The sequence below is a fragment of the Malaclemys terrapin genome, chromosome 2, assembly GCF_027887155.1.
Source record: "Malaclemys terrapin pileata isolate rMalTer1 chromosome 2, rMalTer1.hap1, whole genome shotgun sequence".
In the NCBI taxonomy this organism is placed as follows: domain Eukaryota; kingdom Metazoa; phylum Chordata; order Testudines; family Emydidae; genus Malaclemys; species Malaclemys terrapin.
The window spans coordinates 21,728,981-21,746,203 of NC_071506.1; the positions used below are offsets into that span (position 1 = coordinate 21,728,981).

General features: G+C 41.7%; 1 protein-coding gene across 2 annotated transcripts in view; it reads right to left on the reverse strand.

The window, feature by feature from the left end:
• Window positions 1-17,223, reverse strand: part of FER1L6 (fer-1 like family member 6) — a 150,001-nt gene that overhangs the window by 36,755 nt on the left and 96,023 nt on the right. For both annotated transcript variants that reach the window (XM_054019135.1, XM_054019134.1), the window contains exons 22-28: window positions 16,946-17,095; window positions 9,995-10,105; window positions 4,627-4,788; window positions 3,321-3,501; window positions 2,861-3,081; window positions 1,237-1,359; window positions 1,068-1,107 (exon numbers count right to left, since the gene is read on the reverse strand). In XM_054019135.1, coding sequence (XP_053875110.1) covers window positions 1,068-1,107; window positions 1,237-1,359; window positions 2,861-3,081; window positions 3,321-3,501; window positions 4,627-4,788; window positions 9,995-10,105; window positions 16,946-17,095 — 988 coding nt within the window. The remainder of the gene's footprint in view (window positions 1-1,067; window positions 1,108-1,236; window positions 1,360-2,860; window positions 3,082-3,320; window positions 3,502-4,626; window positions 4,789-9,994; window positions 10,106-16,945; window positions 17,096-17,223) is intronic.

Genomic DNA, 17,223 nt, shown 5'->3' on the forward strand with positions numbered 1-17,223 from the left:
CAGTTCTCAAGTCACCAGCCTGGTCAAAAACAATGGAAAACCCTGGCATAACTGTCACCACTAAAGTTTGTGGATTGTAGAATTCTATCTATGTTAAGGTGTCAGTTAACAATATCGCTGTACATGGATGTGGCATCAGAACTTTGTATAACATTTCTTTCAGGCGGCCTGGTACGGTGCATGCATAATTAGAATTTTGACTGACAGCTTTTCAGCACTGATGATCTGATAATTGAAATTTTGGTCAGCTGCCATGTTCAAAATGATAATGACTGACATTTATGTAGTACCTTTCATCCAGAACGATTGCAAAATGCTTTGCAAACTAGAAATTATTTCCACCACTAATAAAATATAATATCCACCTCAAGGATGGGAAGAACCAGCCATTTTATTCTGAAGAGCAAATCTACACAGACAGTACAAATATTAGTTTTCTTTCTCTGCCTACTTAAATAGTCGGGTTAGGAAAATAATTTGCTGAAGGCATGGTTTACTGTCACAGGGATTTGTACAGCAGTAGAAGATTCTCTTCCATTAGTGTATTTAATAATCTATTCTTGTCCAATCTCTTCTGCTGAAAATTCTTGAGTTGACTGAGTTTGACACAAGAATTAGCTGCTATTGTGATGTCTATCATTCTGGATTCTATTTTCAAATTCAAATTCCTGGAACTGAGCCCATTCCTACGGTTTGGGTTCTCGGTTGGATCCAAAATTAAAAGAGGTTCATTTTTTGGATCTGATACAGATACATACCAATACCGTGGTAAACTTTCTAGAACATCTAACATTGTAAGATTTCCATCATTTTGAGGCTGAATTCTGCAAAGAATTGCTCATGTGATTTGAACAATGTTAAACCCAATCCTCAACCCAGTTTTTTAACTCAGCATCTAAACTACCCATAGTCTAATCCAGATATGGATTAGGATCTGAACACTGCCCCTCTCACAACTCTAGGAAGAACAGACATTCAATATGAACAGGGTAAAAATGTTCTTGAATTAGCACAGAAATAAATTATTATAGTAAGTAAAAAAGTACATATACAAATATTTTACTCACTGTTGCCTGGTTTCCCCTCATTGGGATAGATTGATTTTACCTTTCAAAATAAAAACAGAATGGTCAGACTCCTAAATACAAATGGAACATTAAAGAGGAAGCCATTTTGCATAAATCTAGCTTTAAAATACATACATCCATTCAAGTATGGGGCTACTGGGGCCCTTACCTTTTTCATTTTTTCCACAGAAGCATCGTACTTTGACCACCAATCAATAACATTTTCAGCAGATTCATCTGCTATTGTTCTCTTTTTTCTTTTTGTGGATCGTCGGGAGGATTTTCTTGATTCCTAGCAAGGTATAAGGAAATGCTGTTGAACTCTAGGATTATATCAGCTATTAAAAACCAGCTGGACTATCAAGCGGAACAGATGTAGGTGGAGTGGATTTCAGTCTGCAAGAACTACATTATTGTGTGTCTCTGACTTTGTATCCCACTAGAGAATCCATTGTGATCATCATGTTATTAGTACAGTTTCTATATTACTTTCTGCTGCTATCAAATATTATACTTTTAAAATTTGGGGCATTGCAACAAAAGCAAGCTATTTAAAGGGAAGATCTACCTTAGAAAGAAGAATTATTATATTTGGAAGGATACAGACCTCCTGATATCCCTTGATTCCCTCCAATATTACTGCATTTGCAGCTACATTCAGAACTTTCAATATTATCAACACGAGTTTTGAAGACAACTAGGATTCTGAATAGCCATTGAGAATTCAGTCATCTTGCTCTTAGAAAAGATAAAGAGCCTGATCCCACAAACCAACTGCTTCTGCAAGTAGGCCCATTGACATCAGTGGGATTGCACATGTGAATATTGACTGGACCCTGTTAAATTTGCATTCGGCCTTTCACACTAACAAAGAGTTGCTACTTGCAGCTGTCATGTATTTAGCAATGCAGCTACAAACAGAAGGGCAGTTCATGTGTCAGTATAACAATGCCTGCATCTGTAATATTCACTCCATGCATCTGAAGAAGTGGAGTTTTTACCCAAAAAGCTTATGCCCAAATAAATCTGTTAGTCTTTAAAGTGCCACCAGACTCCTTGTTGTTTTTGGAGAGTTACAATACTGGGCTCTATATTTGGATGAGTACTTTACGATATTTCACTCACTCTTGTATCTATAAATTGTGTTGTTACAGATGACAGACACACAAGGGTGCGTACAGGTGGAGTTGAGACATCGCTGCCTCTCCTTGTCCTTCAAACTATACAGAACATTGGCAATGTATAACTAACTATCAGTGCATCTAGGTGCTACAAGTAAGAAGTGGCTACTTTATCCCATTCTAAAAAGTGTAGCTGAAATGGAGCACAATGTCAAACAGATTTGTCCTTCCATTTAATTTTTGCAAAAGAAAGAAAGAAAGAAAGAAAGAAAGAAAGATTGATTATTTCCCCATCCAAAAAGTGATAGTTTATAGAGCTGATCAGAAAAAGGTTTCTGCAGTCTGGAAATGTTCTTCTGATCAGCTGTATGAACTAGAATATATTATGCCTGTCATGCTGACCAATATTGTCTCATTGTTTCGTTGTTCTCCCCCATCTGTCTAATGCACCTGTTGTCTATTGTCTTATACTTCAATTGTAACCTCTTTAGCACAGGGACTGTCTTTTTGTTCCGTGTTTGTACAGCACCTAGCCCAATGGGTCCTGGCCTATAACTGGGCTCCTACACACTATCATCATAATAAATGTATTATTAATTACATTATTAATTATTAATAATAATTATTATTATTTTAAAATAGCTAGCGAGCTGATGGTTCAGCTAAATCCACCTTCTGCTTTCTATCTTTTGCTGGTTCAGAGGATGGGGATGTAGATTTAAGTGCAGATGGCAGTGAAGAAGCAGGTACAGCGGCTGCAGCAGAAGATTTTGCTGGAACTGGTTCTTGTATTCCTAATGCAGCTGAACCGTACTCCACATCAACATAAATGTGATCTGCTGGATGTGGTTGTGGTTGTGGTGATGCAGGGGACTGTGGTGACTCCGGAGCAGCTGAAATTAGAAACACAGCAAATTGGTAAGATTATGCCAGAAAAGACAGTCATCGTATTGGTTCTCAAGAAAATATCAATAATGATATCTCTTAAAAGTTGCACAGGGCTTGATCCTGGAAGGTGATGAGCGCTCCAGCCCCAGGCTAGCAGATCCCTTAAGCATGTGCTTACTCTACTGTTTTAACAAATATCACCTTGTCTTTTTATTTGGGGACAAGAGCTATATTGTGCATTTACCTTTGTCGGTTTCTATAACGTCCACTTTTGCTGTAAGTGCAGGAAGCTCCTTGGGATTATATAAATATTGCTTAAGGCAATTGATGGTGTGTGTTCCAACAAGAGTACTACGACCAAACGCTCTCCAGTCAACCACACAGATACTGAGTGGTGGGTGCAAAAGTTCATTATCGGGCAATTCCTGGCAGAAAAGAACAGACAACAGAATGAGAGATTTGTTTTCCTTACTAGTGTCAAGAAAAGTGCTGGATTGAGAACCCTGACTACTGATGTTCTTGATCCATCAAACAGGTATAGCATGAGCAGTGTAGGTCTGTTCACACTACCCTGCCAATCCTACCTAGGAAAGCACCCTGGCTGTGGGCAAACTGCTAAAAATTTGTCAGGGAAAACAGTAAAGTCTAGAGGAATCAACGCAGTGTTGGGAGTCAGGAATTTATGAGTTCTAATCCCACCTCTGCCACTGACTTGGCTAAAGTAATTTCACTTCACTGCCTAAGTTTCCCAGCTGTAAAAGAGGATAACATATATTTCCCTAGCTTACAGGGATATTGTGCAGATTAACTAGGTAATATCTGAATATCAGTTTGAATGTGTAAAGTGCAATAAAAATTAAAGGTACCACAGGTACTTAGATATTATTATTGGTGCTTAGATATCATTGTGCCTTATAAAAACTTAGATTGACTTTCATATCTGTTGATGTCGCCAGCTAACACAAATCCTCGTCCACTAAGACCTGAACTGAAACCACCAGTTCATTTTACACATGCCAATGGACAGCCAGGAAGCTTCAAGGCATTACTGACCAGGGCCAAATTCAAGTCAACAACCTAGAGGTAAAAGGTTCAAAGCTCATGGGTCATAACTAAGGTTAAGATTTTATCAGGGTTATTTTTAGTAAAAGTCACAGACAGGTCACAGGCAATAAACAAGAATTCACAGAAGGCCGATCCCCACCGCGGGGGGGCTGACAGCCTGAGTCCTGCCACCTGCCAGCTGTGGGGGTGCTAACAGCACAAGCTCACTGCCAAAGTCCTGCCATATGGGGCTCACCCACCACCCGCTGCCTGAGGCTGACAGCCGAAGCTCTGAAATCGCAGAGGTCATGAAAAATCACAGAATCCGTGACCTCCGTGACAGACTCGTAGCTTTAGTCATAACCAATCAATTACTTAACTGTCCAGTCTGGCAATAGCACAAAAGGGCTTAAGAAGTAAAGAAAATCAAACAGTGCTATAGCTTGTGTCTTCCACTGAGTAAAGAGAAGATGATGAGAGAAAGAGCGGCAGGGCACTGTACACACCACTTCAAACCTGTCTGCTTGGACACTGAAGTTGGGATTGTTCTTGACGCTCTGGATGACGGAAGATTTAACTCCTTTCCCTGCGCATTCTATGAGAACCTGTGGGCGGTCTACAGAGAGGAGCTGGACTTTCTTCAGCTCACGAACACCCCAGAACAGAACCTATGGCAAGTGGAAAAAAAGTGGTCAGTAAAAACATAGGCAACAGTGGGCCAGACTCACTGGGATGCTCCTGACAGGAGTACACAGGTAACACTGGGAATCATGGACCAGATTCACCAGTATACTCCTGCCACTTTGTGCCATTCAGACAATGCATAGCTGCCAGAAAGCACTGCTGAATCTGGTCCCAGTTATCTGCAAGAAGTTGTTCTAAACACCTGTCAGTGTCTGAAATTAGAAAAAAAAAAAAAAAGACCTCATGTCTTTGAACTGAAAGTTAAGCCAATTAACAATGTTAAACTGTTAACAAAACATAATCAGTTAATAATTTTATTTCTAACAGTCCCCTCCTCTGCAGGACAAACATACTCAGTCCCTATTAATCTGACAGGCCAGATCCTCAGCTATTGCCTACAACAGAGCTATATCCGTTTATACCAGCTGAGGATACAGCCCATGGTATTCTGTCAGGAGTAGTTTTATTAAATGTATATGTTTTATGCATTGATTCATTGCATACCCTCTAGAACTCTCATGGAATTCCAAGTTTTCTTGCACACCGGTACTTATTAGCAATACAATTATTTAAGCGCTAACTATAGAAAATGACAATTACAACAATATAAATTAGGAATTACAAAATCCAAAATAAAATTCTTCAAATGCCAAACCACAGCCGTATCATTCAGGAGTAGTAATGCCTTGATTGAACACTATTTAAGCACATGGCTAACTATAAGCACATGATTTGTCCCATTGACATAAATGGAATTCATGTGCTTAAAGTTAAGTATGTGCTTAATTAACTCACGGACTCAGGCCTAAAACAGAAAACACATCTGAAAAGGAGATTTTTTTCCCTTTCTCCAGTGAACGGTTGTCATTTCTCTTCCTATTTCCCTTTGCAACAATTTGACTGTTTGATCCCCCCCAGAAAAAATCAAAGCAAGAACTGCTCCTGTGGTTGAATTCACACACAAGCATGTCTAGTGACTGGCTTATCAGTCTCAGCACAGTTCGTATAATTAAAATCTGACTTGATTTAGAAATTTTCAGAGACAGGCAATTAAACACATTATGTGTAGTTATAGGAACAGCGACAGGAAGTGACACAACTTGACTGGTTAGAATTTAGTCATTATTCTGAGAAATGAGGAGTTGCCAAATTTCCCTTACATTCTATATAATAAAGTGACTTCAGGCCCAAATTGTAGGTGACTGTTCACAGGGGCACTAGAGGGGTTGGGGAGAAAGCACAAACATGCATGCAGGAGGCAGCCATCATTTGGCTGAAAGTTTTGGGAGCAGAGGAAGAGTGGCTAACACTTAGCCACTAGCAACACTAAGTAACCCAAAGAGGGTGTCTTGGTACAGCGGGGCAGGACCATATCTGCCTGCCTCATCCAGTACTGAAGGTGGGATTGAGAGCAAGTGATACTTCCCAATTGTCCAGCCATTTTATACAAGCATCTTCCATACTCACGTGCTGTGACTAGAAAGACTGGTTACTTACGTTGTACACTAACTGCAGTTCTATGTATATTCCACTCAAGCTGTGCATGTGCTCCATACACCTGGGACCAGAAGATTTTCCATTAGCAGTGTCTGTTGGTCCTGGCCTGTGCCCCTCTCCTCCTCGTGCTCTGAACCAAGGGTAGAAGGGACGGTGCACACTGACCTCATCTCCAGCTCTTTTTTTAGCATGAATAACCTTAGAACAAGGATCCAAAGCAGAAGAGGAGGAGGGCAGGTGGCAGAACCACACATCTCAAAGAACTCCAGGTTACTGTACAATGTAAGTCATTCGTCTTCGAGTGATGGTCCCTAGGTTTATTCCATTTGACATGACTCTCAGGCAGTATTCATTGGGGAGGAGGGGTGAGGAACCCTGCTGTACCACAGATTGTAAGACTGCTGTGCTGGAGGATGCATCTGCATCCTGGTACAGATACCTGTACCAAGGCATAATATCTTACAAATGTATGCACAGAGACCCATGTTGCATCTCTACAGATCTCCAAAAGAGGGACATCTCAAAGGGAAGTTGCTGATGCCAAGGCTGGTTGGATATACAAACATCGGAATTTCCAGTCCTCTTTGGTGGCATGGGGCTTTGGGTAGAAGACAGATAAGTGGATGACCTGGTTCAGATGGAATTCCAAGATTACTTTCAGAATGAATTTAGGATGTAACCTCAGGGAAACTTTATCCTTATTGAATACCATATAGGGAGGGTCTGCAATAAGGACCCCCAGTTCTCCTACTCTTCTGGCTGAAGTGATTGCAACCAGGAAGTCAATCTTCATAGATAGAGGGGTGAATAAACATGAGGCTAAAAGCTTGAATGGTGAATTTGTTAATGGAAGTAGGACTGGACTGAGGCCCCAGATTGGAGTAAGTTTTAGCACTGGAGGAAAGATTCTGACAAGACCCTTCAGAAACCTTACTGTGGTCAGACGGGCAAAGACTGAATGGTTGTCCACTGGAGGATGGAAAGTGCTAATTGCTGTCAAGTGCACTCATAAGAAACTGAGAGACAACCCCGATCTTTTCAGAGCGAGAGGAGGTAGTCCAGAATAGTAGAATCTCAGAACTCTTTGGGAGCAGCCAACGATTCTGATGCCATAAAGAGAATCTCCTCCATTTTGCTATATAGCACTTTTTCACAGAGTCTTTTCTGCTATTGCCAAGAATGGATTGTGCAGCTGCTGAGCATGATCCCTCTAAGTTTGTTGTCCATCCAAATACCAAGTTGCCAGATGAAGATGATGCTGGGTTGGGATGGAAGATCTTGCCCTTGTCCTGGATCAGCAGTCTGAGATCTAGTCTGGGCCTCCAGCTTCCTTTCTTCTTGGGGATGAAGAAATATCTTAAGTAAAATCATTTCCCCCCATGCTGGGGTGTACTGGCTCTATAGCTCCCATTTGTAGCAAGGAGTGTACTTCCTGTCAGCCGTAGGGAGGGGACTTTGAGAGGGGGGATGGATTCGAACTCTTGTATATTTGGTGGTGGTGATTTCCATAACCCATTGTGCTATATGGTGCCATGCCGAGGAAAAGCGAAGTAAATGGCTTCCAAAAGGGGTGGGGAAATCTGAGTCCAGCAGACTTGGTGGGAGGACTGGTTTGCAACTCTGAAAGGTCCCATCAAAAGGACTGCTTAGTGGGAGGCTGGGGCTGGGAGGACAAAGAAGGAGGAATGTTCTGCTTTCAGTGCTGCACACTTTGATGATTTCTTGGGAGCTCAGAAGCCCTCTGAGGGTGAAGAGTTGAGGAGTGGGCTGTTGTTGATGGGAAAACTGAGGCTTTGGATATTTTCTTAGTGGTTCTGGGATATTGATACCCAGAACTCAGAGTGTTGAGCTCAAGTCCTTGAGGTTATGTAACAAACATCTGTTTTCTCACTGAATGGGTTATTCCCTTCGAAGGGCAGATTGTCCATGGTGGATCGGATTTCCTTGGAGAATCCAGAGGCCTGGAGCCATGAAGTCTGTTTCACGACTATAGATGTTGCCAGGGAGTGGGAGGCTGTATCTGGTGCATGTACCAAAGTCTGGAAGGCAGAACTGGCTAGCAATTTACCTTCCTCAATGGTTGCTCAGAACCGAAGTCTGCGCCCCAGAGGCAGCTTGTTGACAAATTCAGAAAAGTTATTATAATTCATACAATCACACGTTTCCATTAAAGCCTAGTAGTTTGCTGTGTAGAACTGAAAACAAAAGTGAAGTTCTTTCTCCAAAGGGATCTAAATGTTTGGCCTTCTTGTCTATGGATGCAGATCTGGGTTAGTCTTGCTTGTTTCTTTCATTGACAGCCTACACTCACAGCCCCCTACAGCTCACTGAGACTCACACTAACACTAGAACAAAAGAAATCAGAACAGGTAGAACTATTTACAATATTTACACTAGAAAACAAAGAATGCAAGCTAATGCTGAAGACACTGGAGAAGTTTGGTCTCAGGTCACAGGCGGTAGAAAGGAACTGGAGAGGCTGTCGGTCCGCACCATCCCTTATGTCCTCGGTTCAGAGCACGAGCAGAAGGGTAAAGGCATAGACCAATGGACACTGCTAGTGAAAAGAAGAACAGGAGTACTTGTGGCACCTTAGAGACTAACAAATTTATTAGAGCATAAGCTTTCGTGGACTACAGCCCACTTCTTCGGATGCATATAGAATGGAACATATATTGAGGAGATATATATACACACATACAGAGAGCATAAACAGGTGGGAGTTGTCTTACCAACTTTGAGAGGCCAATTCATTAAGAGAAAAAAAACTTTTGAAGTGATAATCATGATAGCCAAGTACGCAAAAGAATTAATGGACACAAATCTGACATCAGGAATCAAAATACTCAAAAACCAGTGGGAGAACACTTTAACCTGTCTGGTCATTCAGTGACAGACCTGTAGGTGGCTATATTACAACAGAAAAACTTCAAAAACAGACTCCAATGAGAGACTGCTGAGCTAGAATTGATATGCAAACTAGACACAATCAACTCTGGATTGAATAAGGACTGGGAATGGCTGAGCCATTACAAACATTGATTCTATCTCCCCTTGTAAGTATGCTCACACTTCTTATCAAACTGTCTGTACTGGGCTATCTTGATTATCACTTCAAAAGTTTTTTTTCTCTTAATGAATTGGCCTCTCAGAGTTGGTAAGACAACTCCCACCTGTTTATGCTCTCTGTATGTGTGTATATATATCTCCTCAATATATGTTCCATTCTATATGCATCCGAAGAAGTGGGCTGTAGTCCACGAAAGCTTATGCTCTAATAAATTTGTTAGTCTCTAAGGTGCCACAAGTACTCCTGTTCTTCTTTTTGCGGATACAGACTAACACGGCTGCTACTCTGAAACCTGCTAGTGAAAAGTCGTCCAGTCTTAGGTGCATGGAGTGCATGTGCACTTGAGCAAATATGCATAGGGACCATCCCTTAAAGAAAAGTCTGGCCCTAGTTGTTTTCAAGGTCTAATTCAATGGTTGGAGTTACTGCCGTATATGAGTTGCTTTCAGGAATTGCACCTGATCTGGCCCATTTAGTTACATTTGAACAGTCATGTGGAGTTTTGTGTGATTCCCACTGATTTGAATGTAAAAAATCGCATTGCTAAGCCCTATGCTCCACTGCGAAAATGTAGAATGTCTGGGAGTCTGAAAAAGTCAAAAATATTATTCTTTGTAACTTACCTCCACTCTGTATTTGCTTAAAACAGGCCGGATGTTGGCTGGAACTGGGTAGATCTGGCTTACGTCAGGTGAATCCATTGGTGGAAGGCTCTCTGGACCAGAATCTGGAATCTGCAAAATGAAATAGTCATAACTCTTTGTCACTGCTCTGTGAAATATAGTCTCAGATCCCCCTGTAAGTTGTCCATCGCATACAGCACTTTACAGCAACTAGGGCCGTCATGCAGACAGAATACACGCTCAGCATTGTGAAAAAGACATGCCTTGGAATGCTCTCTGCTTTGCCATGAGGCCAAAGCTCTTCATGGGAACAGATCATTTTAAATTCAATAGACTGAATCATGGAATCATAGGACTGGAAGAGACCTCAAGAGGCCATCTAATGCAGTCCCTTGCACTCATGGCAGGACTAAGTATTATCTAGACCATCCCTGACTGGTGTTTGTCCAACCTGCTCTTAAATAGCTCCAATGATGGAGATTCTACAACCTCCCTAGGCAATTTATTCCAGTGCTTAAACACCCTGAGAGTTAGCAAGTTTTTCCTAATGTCCAGCCTAAACCTCCCTTGCTGCAATTTAAGCCCATTGCTTCTTGTCCTATCTTCAGAGACTAAGAAGAACAATTTTTCTCCCTCCTCCTTGTAACGACCTTTTACATACTTGAAAATTGTTATCACATCCCCTCTCAGTCTTCTCTTTTCCAGCCTAAACATAACCAATTTTTTCAATCTTCCCTCATAAGTCATGTTTTCTAGACCTTTAATCATTTTTGTTGCTCTTCTCTGGACTTTTTTCCAATCTGCTGATATATCCCAGAATGATGTTCACTTTTTTTGCAACATGTTACAAACATGTTGACTCATATTTAGCTTGTAGTCCACTATGACCCCCCAGATCCATTTCCGCAGTACTCCTTCTGGGCAGTCATTTCCCATTCTGTATGTGTGCAACTGATTGTTCCTTCCTAAGTGGAGTACTTTGCATTTGTCCTTATTGAATTTCATCCTATTTACTTCAGACCATTTCTCCAGTTTGTCCAGATCATTTTGAATTTTAATCCTATCCTCCAAAGCACTTGCAACTCCCCCCCCCCACACACACACACATACACACAGCTTGGTATCATCCGCAAACTTTATAAGTGTACTCTCTATGCCATTATCTAAATCATTGATGAAGATATTGAACAGAACCAGAACCAGAATTGATCCCTGTGGATCTCATGCCCACTCAACATGCCCTTCCAGCATGACTGTGAACCACTGATAACTACTCTCTGGGAATGGTTTTCCAACCAGTTATGCACCCACCTTATGGTAGCTCCATCAGGGTTGTATTTCCCTAGCATAGGCACCTTTCCAAAACGTGGCTTTATTGATAGACCACAACAAGCTGTTGTGGGTGTAAGCAGAGTCAGGATGAGCTCTACTCTGACATCTGGTGGTGAATTATGGCGAGTGTGGAAAAGAACTCCAGGGGCTGATATTGTTTGCACAGGCACACCCACTTGCCTGGCATGAAACAACAGCAACTGAAAGTGGTTACTTTGGCTGGTGTGGGATCCCCAGTTTCTCTGTTATTGGGGCAGGAAGAATAAAGTGTTGTTACCCTGATTCTGTGAATCAAGGCCAGTGGAACTGTTGTATGACAGAGGGACTCACCATTAACTAAATAGCACTCGCTAGACAAGGGGCATGGATTACAAAACCCATTGAATTGAGAGAAGTTGGGGGTAGGTATTTGTGCCTGATGGTATGGGCCCTTTTGAGAGCCTGAAACACCAATTGCACTACCTCCTCTCTCCAGTGTTGAATAGCAGAGCTAATTTTGATTCTATTAAGAGTCTAATTACAGGCTGCTATGCTGAATTCATTTCGGGCCAATAGTGTACCAGCACTGGGGCTCCCCTACTACAAGCTGAGATTACTGAGTGCTGTGTTAACTAGTGGGGGAGCTGGAAGATTTATTGCTAAGCAGCTAGCAGAGCTGAGCAGTTTGTAGGACAGTTGGTGTGGCCCATGGGACGGCGAGCGGAGCAGTTTGGGGGATGGCTGGAGCAGCTCACGGGACGGCTGGAGGAGCAGAGTGGCTGGTGGAGTGAAGCGGCTCATGGTAAAAGCTGCTGCAGAACCCCATGGAGAGGCAGGGCAGTCAGCCTCAGACCACGTAAGGTGCCCCTTAATACCCTGTGTGTCCCTTTCTCCCCCCATTCACACCCGGGGGGAGGATAAGACTGCAGATAAACTTTTGAACTCTGGGGCTGCACTGACCAGGGACAGAGCCTTTTGGGTGATTTTTGGGTTGCTGGACTTAAGAGACTTTTGGAGTGTTGGACTTTGGGGACCTTGGGGGTGGGTCTTTTGCTCATGGTTTGTGCTATGAATCCTGTTTGTGGTGTTTTCCCAATTTAATGCTGATGTTGTTTACCTCATGTTATTAAACATTTTCTGCTACACTCAGACTCCGTGCTTGCGAGAGGGGAAGTATTGCCTCTTTGAGGCACCCAGGGGGATGGTATGTAATTGTCCCAGGTCACTGGTTGGGGGCTTGAGCCGGTTTTGCATTGCGTTATTGAAATGGAACTCCTAGATACTGAACCCGGCCCTTGTTGCTACCAACTCAGATGGGCAGAAGGGTCACATGTAGATACAGGCACACTCTAAGGAAGTAATTATACCTAATAAAAATCCTAACTTACAGGCTCTCAAAAGACTTTAATAGCAAAACTGTAGCTATGATTCTCATTTAAACATGCCATGATTAAGGATGGGTGAAATGAATCACACACTAAGCAAGCAGTACAAATATTAGTGCTTTTGAGCCAGCCAATATTTTGAAATATCAATCGAAAAATATCTAGTAGACAACATTATTTGTCCTATCTCTGAAGGTGAGCTGGGCTCTGCTAGTTCTGCCTGGCTTTGTTTCAACAGGGCACAGCACAGTTTGGAAGACTTGTCAAACTAGAGAGATGTGTCATCTATGTTTGGGACTGCTCGGCTCCTGTCCCAAATTTCAAGACTGGGCGCTCTCTCTGTACAGCACCGTAGCAAAACCATGCATGTAAATGGACCTTAGCATTGTGCGCTGTGTGCATGAGTGTATGTGTCTCTGAATTCAGTCTAGGAATGGGAAAAGGCTGATTGCATCATAGTCTTATTTGGGGACTGGGAAAGGGAGGATCATAATATTCATGTTATTCTGACTTTTGAATATCAACTGAATATCAGCTTAATCTCCCGCATCAGCCATGCTCTGGCTCTCCCATTTTCTTGAGCTGCCTTCCAAGGGGAAGCTCCCTGGCCTTTTATTCCCTCCATAATTTTCAGGAGCCAGTTGGTGCACTTCCCCATAATCTCTATCTTTGGTATACCTTTTCTTCCTCTACTACTCCAGGCTGAGCCAAAGGGGCACTGATCTCTTCTACCGGAAATTCAATTTCTAACGCTGACAAAACTATGAATTTCTGTTTCACAGATTACCTCCTTTTGCTCAGGAAATTGTGTTTGGCTTCATTATGAAACATAATACATAAAGAGGTGGCTATGGGACAGGATTAGAGAGGAAGGATCTGAAATGTCATCTGGTTAACTAAGGGCAAATTAAATTAGATCAGATAGATGCGCCCTGGTGTGATAATGACCACACACAACTGAAAGGGTAAGGATTCTGGGAAATAGTAATAGTGATATAGTGTCTAGAGTGCTTTATAATTATTGCCACTTAAATGTTAAGACTATGAGAGAGTCACCAGGGGACCTGTAAAGTTCACATCTTTTGTCTCTTTTAAATAGGAGCCATCTGTCTTCTATGTCCTGATATGTGCTGCTGTGTGGAAAGTTCATTTAGTATAAGGAAGAGGAGATATTTTCCTTACTACCTTGTAGGTGCAGAAAACAGAAAGGTGTAAAACAGCATTACACAGTACAGTGGTGATAATAATAATAAACTAAAACAGTACCTCATATTTATATACAGAAGTGCCTCTCATCCAAAGCAATCCCAAAGCACTTTATAAACTGAAAAGCAGGATCCTATCCCCAGTCCTTCCCTAACGTGGTGAAACACAGCAGCTGTTTAATCACAAACACTGGGCTGAATCTTCTCTATTCCATCATGAAACTCCATCAACTTCCAAGGAATTGCACTGGTGTAACTAAGAGGAGATTTTGGTCCAGTGCCAGTGTGTCACAGTTTAGGATAGGAAGTGATGAATTACACCGTATTCAGCTGAAATTGCATGGGGAATTTTAGGGGTCAGGAGAAATGTAATTAGTAGTGGGTTAAAAATCTTTTCAGCAGAAGATGAAACTATTCAAAAACTGATTCCTTTCATCTTCTTACAAACTTTTTGTAAAAACTTTGTAAAAAAGCTGGCCACATTTTTTATTAAAAAGGAGCTTTTTTCCTAGTGAAAATAAGCCCATTTTCATCCGGCCCATTCAGAGTAAACGTGGCTGAGAGACTCTAAAGCCAAAATTCAAAAGTTAACATTGGAATTGTCACATGTTTTTGATGTGCACATAGTCACTGAATCAAAACAAAATGTGATGAGTGAAATAAACTGAAATGGTGTAAATTTTAGTGTGACATTTCAGGGGGAACATTTCCAGACAATTCTAGTAATTAAACAGATGGGAACCATTCCAAGATGTCTAGGCCAGCATTCCTAGCTCTCAAGAAAGGTGCCCTCTGATCTTTAATGACTGCAAATGATCAAGACTACCAAGAGAGGTGATATCTGTTGTTGAAACAACTTCTGTTGGTGAGAGAGACAAGCTTTCCAACCACACAGTGCTCTTCTTCAGGTCTGGGAAAGGTAAATCACAGCTAAATGCCAGATGGAACAGATTGTCCAGTATAAGAAGTTAGCACATATTGTAAGGGACCATTCAAGGTAGAGTGGCCCATTACCACCTCTGCAGTCATAAGACACAAAGAGGGGGTCAGCGGATTACAGATTGTTGTAATAAACCATAAATCCAGTGTCTCTGTTCAGTCCAAGATTATTAGTGTCTAGAAGAGTCATGAATTTAAGCTCCCAGGACGGTCTTTTGAATGTGTTATGCATGTTTCCTTTGAGGATGAGGACGGATAGGTTATATACAGAATGATCACTTTGTGAAAAGTTTTCACCCACAGGTGGTAGGGTGTTTTTGTCTTTTTTCATCTTCCTGTGTGAGTTCATTCCAGAGTGTAACGATTGTCTGGTTTCATCCACATAATTGTCACTGGGGCATTTAGTGCCCTAGATGAGGTATACCACATGTTGTGATAGGCGAGTGTAGGATCCATGGATCTTGAAAGGTGTCTTGTGCGGGGGAGTGGATCGTTGTAGCAGTGGAGATATGTGCACTGCATACCTATTAAGACTAGCAAGTGTCCACTATTAGTCATTGTTTCTCTAATCTCCTATTTCTCTAAGTGTCTCAACTGCTCTCTTATATTGAAATCAACTTTAACCCTTTTGCAGTGACCTAGAACTACAGCAATCAAAAGGGAGCTTCTCTCATACATATTGTTACTCCAATTATAAAATAGCCTGAATTGAACAAACAACAATTTGTAGATCGGAACTATCTAATGTGGTATGTGGCTGAAAGGGTTAATGTCTCAGAAGTATATATAGAGCGAATTAGTGATTGTAGAGTTTCTTCTTACTGAGCATCATCAGGAATCCTTTGATACTAGAAAGAAACTGCTAGCACATCAGGCCTCTGAGAATGCTTTAGAGCCTCTCCTATGTTTTAACACATCTTTTCTTGAATAGTTCTTTAAAGTCCATGCTCTTGAGCATTATCTGTGGTGAAAACAAGCATTCTTTACGATGTAATCACCAAGACAAACAATGCAGGGTCTGAGAATGCTGAATGCCAGCACTGGGTCATTTTTACATTTATTTTCAGCTCTTTATTCAGGCCTTAGATATTTTCAGATCAGTCTGGTATGTTGTGCTGTTTCCCTTGGGCCAGATAAAAGTGAAATAAAACTGAATGTTTGCTCTGTTCACTAGAAACATGGACTACATTAAAAACTGAGAAAAATATTGATTATGGTGCTAGATTCTGTCCTTAATTGCACCCCACTACGTTGGCACGTTCCCCTCCTTGGTATTATTTAGGTTTAATTGGGGAAACAATTAGCCCCACATGCTTTAAAGTGCAATTTTACTCTGGCAAGTGATTATTAAAATGCCAGCATGGGGGTCTGTGTGTTTTACATGTTATGTCTCACTGATTTCAGAACAAATTTGTTCAGTTTACAAGTAAAAAGAAGTTTCTTCTACCTGTCAGCCCTGCAAATTCTGCTTAGGATCTGAAAGCCAAGCTGTCTTATATCTTGTTTGTGCATTTGCAAAGCCATGCCCAGATATGAGAATTCAGCCCTGCAACTGGAAACTGGTTAACAATTCTGTTTATGTGCTACAGCCAGAACAGAACCCAGTTAACTCTCCCTTATACACATTGCCTCCATACTGGTAATAAGAGTAAGGAGTAGTAACAACTAATTAGTGTTGTTAAAGACACAGAACTCGGAACAGACTTAGGGAGCAGTAAGAAGATGCCATTTTTACACAGTCACTTCCCAGAACAACGCCACACTTTACCTTGCAGTCAATAGACTAAGAGCAGGGTAAAACCAGTGGAAACGCGAGGCAAGTCAGGCTAGAGGATTCAGAGGGCCAGCAGCAGCGGAAGTAGGGGCAGTGTTTATTGCTCCAACTGCAGGATGAGCAGGAATGATAACTGCATCATGGTCTAGGCATATGAGACGTAAAGGAGAGTCTGCTCTCCAAGTCTGCTCTTTCCTGGGTGCAACTCCCACTGAATTTACCAAGGGATGCACCTGTATAAGTGAGGGCAAGACTGGGACCATGGTGTCTCTTTGTACCCTAAATGCTTTTACGAGCCCCAAAGGCAAATGTTAATAGTCAAATGATTCTCGCTCACCTGCAGCAGCTCGAATGCAGCAAGAAGGTCTCCTCCAGACAGATTTCCACAATGCACTGGGTGATAAGACAGTTTAGGTGGCTCGTATTTCTGATCGGCAAGTCTCACCACAGGGGCAGCTACTGTTGAGCCAATATAGTCTGATTTACCCTAAATAAATAAGGATACATACCTTCAGGTTATTTTGTAAGTAGTCTAAACACAGCAGCAGCCTTAGGGATGGCTCCTCCCGCCCTCTATCCAAATGTGGGAAATGGGCTTGTAATATATATGACAAA